A 12,221-nucleotide genomic window follows, 5' to 3' on the forward strand; every position below is an offset into this window, starting at 1 on the left:
TAAAGCAACTTGTTTTGGCCCCTGTCAGAGATAGGATACTAGAGTAGATGGACCAGTCGTTGATCCAGTCTGCAGTTCCTATGAGCTAGAATGCTCCCTGGCTGTATAAATGGGACTATTTACTAGGAAGGTAATATTACCTCTGTATGTGGGATTAGTAAGACCACTACTAGAATACTGTGTCCAATTCTGGTGCCACAACTCATGAAGGATGTTGGAAAATTGGAAAGGGTTTGGAAGGGTGCAACAAGACAGATTTGAGGGCTTGAAAACCCACCTTACAGTGAAAGACTGAAGAAGCACAATCTATTTCACTTATGAAGAGGTGACTTGATCACCACCACTAAGTACCTGCCCAGAGATATTTCTGATAGTAGAGCAGTCTTATCTCACAGGCATAACAAGATCCAGTGTAGGTGCACAGTTTGAGACTGAAAATAAGGTACGCATTTTTAACAGCAAGAGTAATTAACCATTGGAACAATGGTCTTTAAATCAAGATTGGATATGCTCCAGCTCAACCAAAAATTATGGGCTTGATGCAAGAATTACTGGGTGAGGTTTCCTGGTCCGTGTTATGCAGAAGGTCAGACAAGATCATCCAATGGGTTCCTTCTAATCAAAATCTTCAAATTGCTCAACTTTCACTCTCTTACTGCTTGTGATGTCATCATATCAATAGTTCTCCAATCACCAGAGAGTCTTCAATAGTAGACAGGACCTAAAATTCTAATGTAATTTTCAGGTCTTTTCTATACATTATAAAGATGCCAAAGGCACAAGCCCATTTTTCTTTCCTTTGCAGGTCACCTTGAACCCCTTGGGATTTTAGGATGCTGCAGAGCAGCGACAGAACCAGACCAGCAGCACCAAGTAGCTACTATCCCAGAGAGCTGCGATTTAGTCAGTTACCAGAGCACAAAAGACTTCCCACTACCCCTCCACCCACCTCTAGATAGAAACACCCTATGAAAAAAACACACTATGAGAGAGTCCAGTGTGACTCCAGAGAAGGAGAAATGGAAATGGATGGGTTCGTACTGTGCCTGAGCGTCAGCAAGATACCCTTCCCCCAGACCATTCTTATTACTCATAGATCCAGTGCTCAGTGCTGTCCGCCCAGCAGATCAGCTTGTCTGTGTGGAACCAGAGCGAAATCTCCCACCGGGCACTCTCGATTGAGTCGCTGCCATGAATCACATTCCTGTGGAGAAGGAGAATGAGTACTCTCCAAGTCAGACACAACAGGGAACTAGAGCCAGAAGTAATTTCATCTTGGCTAAAATAATAAAGTTTGCTGAACAAGTGTCATCTTGTTGCATTCCTATCTGAACAATCCTCATGTTCCTTCCCATTCCTCAGAGCCCTACCCCAGAGCCATGCATCTTCTGGCTGTGGGCAGGACATGCCAGTTATTCTGTGGCATGCAGGGCTGATGGGGGGGGGAGGGAAGCCGATACAAATTACCGGGGCCCGGCGGTCCAGAAGGGGGCCCGGGGCCCGGCTTTCCCCACCTCTCGTTGGCCCTGTTTAGCCGGTCCGCCCTTGCTGGGGGGCCTGACAAAATTCTGGGCCCAGCTTCCTCCCCCCCCTCGTCGGCACTGTTTAGCCAGTCCGCCCTTGCTGGGGGGGCCCAAAAATTTTTTTTCACAGGGGCCCGAACCCACTCTCGGCGGCCCTGGTGGCATGTGGGAGCTGCCAGTTCCCACCAGTCCCCTCCCCTAAATCATGTCACCAAAGCAACAACAGTGCCTACAGCTAACCCATCTTCTGATTTTCTTAGAGTACTCCATATTTTTTATACAGTATAATCTCTTCTAATCTACAGTAACAGCTGCTGCTCTGGCTTCATGAAGGGCTGAAAGTGCCTTTTTTATATGTAGTGCTGCTTGTTTTTACATTAGAAATTCAAGTCTTCTGACCCCTGTTTTTCCCCTGGAAGACTCTATGGAGAACTGGTAAGTTTGACATCAGATGCCAAGGAATGAAACCTATATAAGGAGGGATGTGAGCTTCATTTAGGCATTGGCTACACTGAGAATTAGCCCTGATTTCAGCCAATTGGTGAGGCTTCATTGATGGAAACCCCTAGTGTAGCCAGGGCCTCAGACTATTCAGGACTCTTGCTTGTCTTTTAACACCTAACTAACTCATATGCCTGACTAAGGGCTAGGAGACAGCTCATCTATTACACTGAGCATTACCACCACTTCAGTTAATGGCTGGGAGTGCTCCCCACCATGGGTCTGGGAGCTTCAAGAAGCTATATGATAGTTATATGGTAAAAGCCAAGCAGAACACCCCTCACTTTTTTGTTTTAATAGAAAAAAGCATAAAGCAGCAAGAAAGAGCATAAGCTCTGCTCTTCTCCACGGCTCATCCTGAGACCAAAGAGGCAGTTTAAGCATAGTGCTCTTCATGGCCAAACGTACTATGCAAAGTATTATGCCACAAGAGATGGGCATGGTCTGAGCACAGGACTGGGAGCCAGATACTCCCAACATCTAATCCTGGCTCTGACACAGATTCCCTTTGTGGCCTTGGGCGGGTCCATGCACTCTCCCTGCCTCAGTGTCCCCACATGTAAAAAGGAGATTATTCTTCTCTCCCTCAGTAGGGTGTTGTGAGGATCAGTTGAGTGCCCGTACAGCATACTTAAGATAAAAATTGCTATGGAAGTGTGAAGTGGCAGATGCGTCTCAGTCAAGAAGGGATTAAAGAGCTCCCTAGGGGACAATCAGCCCCACCCCAATGCACCACACCAGTGAGGCTTGTCAAGCCTGGAGAGAGGCAGGGTCCCTGTTCAGTTTGGGTGGCACTCAGAAAGAAGGGCTGGAACTCAGAGCTCCCCAGGCTGAGGAAGCAGGAGTTGCTGCAAAGCCCTCTTCTCCTTTTGCTTTCGGAAGCCTCTGGACTCTGTCTTTTGTGAGATGTGGCAGCATCCTGACTTTTTTATTTTATAGAATCATAGAATATCAGGGTTGGAAGGGACCTCAGGAGGTCACTTAGTCCAACCCCCTGCTCAAAGCAGGACCTAAACCCAACTAAATCATCACAGCCAGGGCTTTGTCAAGCCTGACCTTAAAAACCTCTAAGGAAGGAGATTCCACCACCTCCCTAGGTAACCCATTCCAGTGCTTCACCACCCTCCTAGTGAAAAAGTTTTTCCTAATATCCAACCTAAACCTCCTTCACTGCAACTTGAGACTATTATGCCTTGTTCTATCATCTGGTACCACTGAGAATAGTCTAGATCCATCCTCTTTGGAACCCACTTTCAGGTAGTTGAAACAGCTATCAAATCCTCCTTCATTTTTCTCTTCTGCAGACTAAATAATCCCAGTTCCCTCAGCCTCTCCTCATAAATCATGTGCTCCAGCCCCTAATCATTTTTGTTGCCTTCCGCTGGACTCTTTCCAATTTTTCCACATCATTCTTGTAGTGTGGGGCCCAAAACTGAACAGAGTACTCCAGATGAGGCCTCATCAATGCTGAATAGAGGGGAATGATCACGTCCCTCGATCTGCTGGCAATACTCCTATTTATACAGCCCAAAAGACCTTTATCCTTCTTGGCAACAAGGGCACACTGTTGACTCATATCCAGCTTCTCGTCCACTGTAACCCCTAGATCCACTGCTGCCTAGCCACTCAGTCCCCAGTCTGTAGCAGTGCATGGGATTCTTCCGTCCTAAGTGCAGGACTCTGCACTTATCCTTGTTGAACCTCATCAGATTTCTTTTGGCCCAATCCTCCAATTTGTCTAGGTCCTTCTGCATCCTATCCCTACCCTCCAACGTATCTACCACTCCTCCCAGTTTAGTGTCATCTGCAAACTTGCTGAGGGTGCAATCCATGCCATCCTCCAGATCATTAATGAAGATATTGAACAAAACCGGTCCCAGGACCGACCCTTGGGGCACTCCGCTTGATATCAGCTGCCAACTAGACATGGAGCCATTGATCACCACCCGTTGAGCCTGACAATCTAGCCAGCTTTCTATTCATCTTATAGTCCATTCATCCAGCCCATACTTTTTTAACTTGTTGGTAAGAATACTGTGGGAGACTGTATCAAAAGCTTTGCTAAAGTCAAGGAATAACACATCCACTGCTTTCCCCTCATCCACAGACCCAGTTATCTCATCATAGAAAGCAATTAGGTTAGTGAGGCATGACTTGTCCTTGGTGAATCCATGCTGACTGTTCCTGATCACTTTCCTCTCCTCAAAGTGCTTCAAAATGGATTCCTTGAGGACCTGCTCCATGATTTTTCCAGGGACTGAAGTGAGGCTACTTTATGTAGCCTCCCAACCACCCCACTCCTAAACAGCACAGTAAGAGGACTGGACTCTGGGATGACCCCACAGCAATGCTGTGGTCCAGGGAGGGACTGCTGAGATGAGTGGTGCCTACCCTCTCCTCAAGGGGGCACCAGAAAGTTATGGTTCAACATGGTGTTATTAGTTTTGGCCCCAAACAAGGAGATCTCAGGTTTAACTCCAAACTGACCATACCATTAGGGTAAAAATCCCTAAAATGCTGCACAAATTTGGCTACTTTACACAAGATGGAGAATTCCACTCTGCCACAGACGATCTGGGCTTTGTTCTCTTGATGCCTAGGTTGGGAGCCAGGCAGAATAGGTGTGCTCATCGCTCACAAGTGATCCTTTGACAGGAGCATTGAGAGCTGACTCCAAAGGCTCTCCCCCATCTTCCCCCTCAGTCAGGGGGAGAGTAACTGGGACATGGAGCAGAATGCAGAAGAAGCCTCCTCCCACCTGCAACAGGGACACAGAGGATTCCCCAGCAAAAACAAACCCCAGGCTCTCACTTGCTGACTTCAATGCAGAAGTCCCCTCGGATGGTGCCGGGTCTCCAATCATTGCACAAGCTGTCTTTACCACATCCAGCCCCTGCCAGACCTACAAGACAGCACAGCAAGAGTCAGCTTCCGCAGCTTGCTGAGCAGCAAGGCCAAATCCTGCCCTAAGCACCCTCTAGCTAACTCCACCACCTCATATGAGTACGCCTGGAGGTAAGTCAGGGCAGAATCTGCCGCAAGAAAGCCTATGATTATCTGTTTGAATAAAATAAAGACGTGCACAGGTTTCACTTTTACATGCAACAATGTAACACTTCAGCCAGAGGATCTAGCAGAAGGGTATGAAGGGAAGATCGAATGGCCTCAAGTTCAATGCTAATTGCACTTGCATTTGATATCGGTTTCAGGGCATGAAAGGGGCCCCTGGCCAGTACTCACCATGGCTACAATAGGACCCGATCTCATGTACTCCACCAGGTGGCTGTAGAAGGGGCGATCATGGAGGGCTATATAATGCTCCTTCAGCAAGTCTTCCGAGGCCTGGGCACAAACACAGCACATGATCTAGTTTGCTTTTATAGAATGGGACTGCCCTAAAATGGCTTATAATGGCTGTTCTGGTGGACAGAAGAGTCCACTTTGGAAGTGGCGTTTAGGTACCCTTCCCTGCTCTGAGGGCTGGATTCCTGAATTCTGCAGTGCAGCTGGGAGGAGGAAATCAAGCTCATCAGGAAGGAACAACTGCCAGGTGAAACTGGATCAGTGTTCATTCCTCATCTGGGGAATCCCATTTTCTTCCTTCAGTTCAGTTCTCACTCGTTTTCTGTGTATAGCCTCACAGTACCTTTCGGGATTCAGGTAATCAACAGGGGCAGAATTTGGGCTCTGTTCAGAACAGGCTATCTGCAATGCAGTCCTTTAGATAACAGCAAGAGTCTATTACACTGACGATGAAAAAATAAGACTCATAGACTCATAGACTTTAAGGTCAGAAGGGACCATTATGATCATCGGGTCTGACCCCCTGCATACTGCAGGCCACAAAACCCTCCCTACCCTTCCCTTGACTCTGCTGATGAAGTCTTCAAATCCTGTCTTTTAGTGACTTCAATTGGCAGAGAACCCTCCTGCTAGCGATCCCTGCCCCATGCTGCGGAGGAAGGCGAAAAACCTCCAGGGCCTCAGCCAATCTACCCTGGAGGAAAATTCCTTCCCGACCCCAAATATGGTGATCAGTAAGACCCCGAGCATGTAGGCAAGAGTCTCCAACCTGACCCTTGTTAGCCATTATACTATTTACCTGCCTTTGCTCGGTATTCCTCAGCTAATATGCTTTACCATTAAACCATTCCCTCCATAAACTTATCTAACTTAATCTTAAAACCAGACAGGTCCCTCGCCCCCACCGTTTCCCTCGGAAGGCCGTTCCAATATTTCACCCCTCTTACGGTCAGAAACCTTCGTCTAATTTCAAGCCTAAACTTCCCCACAGCCAGTTTATATCCATTCGTTCTCGTGTCCACATTAGTACTAAGCTGGAATAATTCCTCTCCCTCCCTTGTATTTATCCCTCTGATATATTTAAAGAGAGCAATCATATCCCCCCTCAGCCTTCGTTTTGTCAGACTAAACAACCCGAGCTCCTCTAGTCTCTTTTCATACAGCAGGTTTTCCATTCCTCTGATCATCCTAGTGGCCCTTCTCTGCACCCGTTCCAATTTGAGTTCATCTTTTTTAAACATGGGAGACCAGAACTGCACACAGTACTCCAAATGAGGTCTCACCAGCGCCTTATACAACGGAAGCAGCATCTCCTTATCCCTACTAGATATACCTCGCCTAATGCATCCCAAGACCGCATTGGCTTTTTTCACCGCCACGTCACATTGTCGACTCATAGTCATCCTCCAGTCTACAAGAACCCCTAGGTCTTTCTCCTCTTCCGTTACTTCTAACCAATGCGTCCCCAGCTTGTAACTAAAATTGTTGTTAGTCATCCCTAAATGCATCACCTTACACTTTTCACTATTAAATTTCATCCTATTTCTGATACTCCAATTCTCAAGCTCATTCAAGTCTCCCTGCAGAATATCCCTATCCTCCTCAGAATTGGCAATGCCTCCCACCTTCGTATCATCCGCAAACTTTATCAGTCCACTCCTGCAATCGGTTCCGAGGTCAGTTATAAATAGATTAAATAAAATGGGTCCCAAAACCGAACCTTGAGGAACTCCACTGGTAACCTCCCTCCAACCTGACAGTTCACCCTTCAATACGACCCGCTGCATTCTTCCCATTAACCAATTCCTTATCCACCTCTGGATTTTCATATCGATCCCCATCTTTTCCAGTTTAACCAATAATTCCTCATGGGGTACAGTATCAAACGCTTTACTGAAATCCAGGTATATTAGGTCCACCGCATTTCCCTTATCTAGTAAGTCCGTTACTTTCTCGAAGAAGGAGATCAGATTTGTTTGGCATGATCTGCCCTTCGTAAAACCATGTTGTAATTTATCGCACTTGCCATTAACCTCAAGGTCCTCAACTACTTTCTCTTTCAGAATTTTCTCCAGCACCTTGCACACTACAGATGTTAAACTAACAGGCCTGAGTTACCCGGATCACTTTTTTTCCCTTTCTTGAAAATAGGAACCACATTAGCTATTCTCCAGTCTAACGGAACCACCCCCGAGTTTACAGATTCATTAAATATTATCGCTAATGGGCCTGCTATTTCCCGCGCCAATTCCTTCAATATTCTCTGATGAAGATCGTCCGGTCCTCCCGACTTAGCCCCATTAAGGCATTCGAGTTTTGTTTCTACCTCGGATATGGTAATCCCCCATTCTGTATGCCCCTCTGTCATGGTGCTAGTATCCCTAATCCCTTCATTGGCCTCATTGAACACCGATGCAAAATATTCGTTGAGATATTGTGCCATGCCTAAATTATCTCTCCGGCTATAGTCTTCAGCGGTCCCACTTCTTCTTTCTTTGCTTTCTTCCTATTTATATGGCTGTAAAACCTCTTACTATTGCTTTTAATTCCCCTCGCTAGGTCCAACTCTACACGGCTTTTGGCCTTTCTCACTCTATCTCTACATTCTCTGACTTCACTAAGGTAAGTTTCCTTACTGATCCCTCCCCTCTTCCACTCTTTGTACACTTTCTGTTTTTTCCTAATCGCCCCTTTGAGTCGGTCGCTCATCCAGCTCGGTCTAAATCTCTTGCTTAGTAATCTTTTTCCCTTTTTTGGGATACAGGCCTCTGACAGCTCATGCATCTTTAATTTAAAGTAATCCCAGGCATTATCTGCCTTAAGATTCATTAATATGTTTGCCCAATCCACTTCCCTTACCAGTCCCCTTAATTTGTTAAAATTGGCCTTTTTAAAATTATAAACCCTAGTCTTTGATTTAATTCTGTTACTCCTTCCGTTTAGTTTAAACCGGATTAGCTCATGATCACTGGAGCCCAAGTTGTCCCCTACTACCACTTCCTCAACGAGGTCCTCACTACTCACCAAAATCAAATCTAAAATGGCCTCCCCCCTCGTCGGTTCAGCTACTACTTGATGAAGGAATTGATCAGCAAGCACATCTAGGAACATCTGAGCCCTATTATTGGTACTAGCATTTGTTCCCCAATCTATATCCGGGAAGTTAAAGTCCCCCATAATTACACAGTTCCTATTAGTATTTACTTCTCTAAACACATTAAATAGTTCTTTATCCATATCCTGGGTCGATCCCGGCGGTCTATAGCACACCCCAAGCACTATCCCTGGGGAGGCTCTAGTAGTCCTTTTACCCAGTGTGAGTATTGCCCAGACTGATTCCGTGTTATCTATTCCATCAACTATTATTTCTTTACAGCTTATCTCACTATTGACATACAATGCCACCCCGCCACCTTTACCTTTGTTCCGGTCTTTCCTAAACAGTGCATACCCCTCCATACCTGTATTCCAGTCGTGACTGCCGTTCCACCATGTTTCAGTTATTACTACGATATCCGGTTGCAATTCTCGGACCAAGAGCTCCAATTCCTCCATTTTATTACCTAGGCTTCTCGCATTGGTGTATAAGCACCCTGATGTATGTTGTTTAGCCTGTCTCCCATTAGTAACACTATATGTTACAGGCCTCTTTGTGTCCTTCCCCCCTCTCCTTCCTATGTCCAATCTCATCTCCCTGGCTATATCTCCTCTTATCTCACTCACCTTTTCAATGTTGGAATCTGGCGTGGAGATTAACTGTACATCTCCCAACCGTCTCCCCAAACTTCCTAGTTTAAAGCTCTTTTGATAAAATAAGCCAGCCTCCCTCCCAGAAGTCTATTTCCTTCCCTACTCAGGTGAAGTCCATCCCGCGAGAACAGCTGTCTGTCCCCGAAAGCCTCCCAGTGGCCATACATCCCAAAGCCCTCCTTATAGCACCACTCCCTTAGCCAACTATTTATTCTCACAATCCTATCAGCCCTTTGCTGCCCTTCCCTAGGAACAGGCAGAATCCCACTAAAGATAATCTGAGCCTCTATCTCCTTAAGTGTCTTCCCCAGCCTGGCAAAATCTCCCTTGATTCTCTCTAACGAGAACCTAGCCGTGTCATTCGTTCCTACATGAAGGATTATCAAGGGGTTCTTACCTGCTCCTTTTAGGATCCTTTACAGGTCCATTTTCATAGGTCCATAACAAATGCTGCAAAATAGAGTTACAGTGGAACAGCCTATATGACAGTCCATTGCATAAGACAGATTGGGGCAGGGTACTCCAAAAAAAAAAAAAAAAAAAAAAAAAAGGAAGACAGTAAATTCTCAAAGGTGACTAAATGATTTTGGATCCCAAGTGCTTCAAGTTGCTTTTGGTAATGAGACTTAGGAGCTCAACTCCCATTGACTGTCAATGAGATTTAGGTGCCTAAATCACTTTTGAAAATAAGACTAAAGTGCTTTGGAAAACTTGACCCTGAATGGTGGTGGCCAGAAAAAGATCCAAATTAAATCACCCTAGCTGGACTGGCTACCTGCACGGAGACAGAACTAGGGAGCTTTCCTTTCATTTCCTGTCTCCATCTAGTGGAGCAGCTCTGATACCAGGCGTTTCTGAACTTTGTTATTTGTGGCCTAGTGGATAGAGCAACAGAGTGTGACTCAGGTGGCAGGCATACTTAATCCTGCCCCAGAGCAGGGGGCTAAACTAGATGACCTCTTGAGGTCTCTTCCAGCCCCACATTTCTATGCTTCTATGGATTCTATTGCCAGCACTGCCTCTGGCTGGCTGGGTGACCTTAGGCCAGCTGTTCTCAACCCGCAGCCCAGTTAGCACACAGCTGCGTCCCAGCTCAGCTGGGTGCTAAGGGCTGACCGGCATGCATAGACTCATAGACTTTAAGGTCAGAAGGGACCATTATGATCATCTGGTCTGACCCCCTGCATGCTGCAGGCCATAAAACCGTCCCTACCCCTTCCCTGGACTCTGCTGTTGAAGTCCCCAATCCTGTTTTAGGTGACTTCAATCGGCAGAAACCCTCCTGCTAGAGATCCCTGCCCCATGCTGCGGAGGAAGGCGAAAAACCTCCAGAGGCTCAGCCAATCTGCCCTGGAGGAAAATTCCTTCCCGACCCCAAATATGGCGATCAGTAAGACCCCGAGCATATAGGCAAGAGTCTCCAGCCTGACCCCTGTCAGCCATTACACAAGTCTGCCAGGTTCCTGGCCCGCCCCGCATGGTGGGAGTCCAGTATTGGGACTGCCGGCCAGCCCCGCAGGGTCAGGCACCAGGGGTCCAGGACAGCCGCGCAGCACGGGTCCGGGGTCCAGGGCAGCCGCGTAACATGGGTCCGGGGTCCAGGGCAGCTGTGCAGCACGGGTCCGGGGCAGCCGGCCCGCCCCACAAGGTCTGGGGCTGCCAGCACGCCCTCCAAGCTCTGGGGTGGGCAGCTGGTGAGCCGCACATGGCAGGGGTGCTGCCCTGCCACCCGGCCCCTGTAGCCCAGGTAACACATTGTGGGCTGCATATGCGGCCCACAATGTGTAATAAGTTGAGAACCACTGCCTTTGGCAAGTAACTTCCTTTCTCTGTGCTTCAGTTTCCTCATATGTAAAATGGGGATCAGGATACTGACCTATGCAAGATTTGAGATTTACTGATAAAAAATGCTATATAAAAACTAGGTATTATTTACAAAGCACATCAGCAAGCAGGGTGCAAGCAGGTCCCTGCTGCAAAAGTCTAAAGCCCCAAGACAGAGCATACACAGAGTGAGGCATGAACTGGACCTTTAAAGGGTGCCAGGACAGCCCTTGCTCTGCCAGCTCCTCTCACCTGCATGAGTTTCATTCCCACCAGTTTGAAGCCCTTCTTTTCAAAGCGCCTGATGATCTCCCCTATGAGATGCCGCTGCACCCCATCTGGCTTGATGGCTAGGAAGGTGCGCTCATTTACTTCAGTGCAAGCTGAAAGCAGATGAGGAGGAGGAGGAACACTTAGGGCTAGAGCAAACCTCAGCATGCGTTCAGGGTCAGAGGGGTCACTACAACCAGGATCAAGGAATTAAAAAATAAAACCAGAAATAAGGGAAGAGGCAGATGCTGCTAAGTAGGGACTCAAATAGGAATGGGGCATAGCTTACCAACAGTTTGGATTGTAAAACTGGTTTCATATATGGCAAAGGTTGGAGGAGACAAAAGTCAGATGTTTGCAGACAGCCCCTTTCCCACTGTGAGATAGAGACAGTCCAATACTGGAATGAGACAGGAATGCTATGGGGGTTAGTGGCACACATACAGTAGGGACTCTGGAAGTTAGAGCAATGGAGAGAACCTTTTTCCCCATGGCAAAGACAGGGAACTCTGGGAAGGAGTTGTTTCCAACCATGTAATCCTTTGCAAGGATTATCCAGGCAGTCTGGTGGGTACGGGGGGTGGAGCTGAGGGGTGGAGAGGACATCCTCCTGAGGTGGACTGGGAAAGCCCTGGTGGCTACAGAGAGCGATATCCAACCACAGACTTGCATTAGATTTTAGTTCCTTTGCTCCTATAGAATCTGGGTCCACTTGTCCTGATACCCAGCGGTGAGCTTTCCTGCTCCAGTTCCAATCCTTCTTGGACTGAACACAGAGAAGATGAAGAGTCAGCACCTGTTACATTTATCAGCATTTATTGCATCCTAATCAAGTCCCACATATTTTAATAAATCCACTCCCCTTAATTAAAGAAACAAAAATAAAAGCCACTGAATGCATGGCCTTTTAAATTCAAGAAATCCACCATCACAGACAGACTTACTCTGGGTTTCAAAAACTGGACAAAACATTATGCTATGTAATCTGAGTGAGCATGTAATAAGTCTGGGAGTTTTCCAGCCCTAATATTGCTTGATATTTGAATTTGA

The 12,221-nt window shown here is 46.9% G+C and overlaps 1 protein-coding gene across 1 annotated transcript; it reads right to left on the reverse strand.

Moving 5' to 3' along the window:
* Nucleotides 1-521: 521 nt before the first annotated feature.
* NME3 (NME/NM23 nucleoside diphosphate kinase 3) lies at nucleotides 522-11,872 on the reverse strand. The gene is given in 5 exon segments (XM_034783127.1): nucleotides 522-1,204; nucleotides 4,836-4,878; nucleotides 4,881-4,926; nucleotides 5,265-5,366; nucleotides 11,154-11,872. Coding segments are annotated over 5 exon segments (495 nt in total). The 5' UTR covers nucleotides 11,340-11,872; the 3' UTR covers nucleotides 522-1,086.
* Between the last annotated feature and the right edge of the window lie 349 nt (nucleotides 11,873-12,221).

The sequence above is a fragment of the Trachemys scripta genome, chromosome 10, assembly GCF_013100865.1.
Source record: "Trachemys scripta elegans isolate TJP31775 chromosome 10, CAS_Tse_1.0, whole genome shotgun sequence".
Classification (NCBI taxonomy): Eukaryota; Metazoa; Chordata; order Testudines; family Emydidae; genus Trachemys; species Trachemys scripta.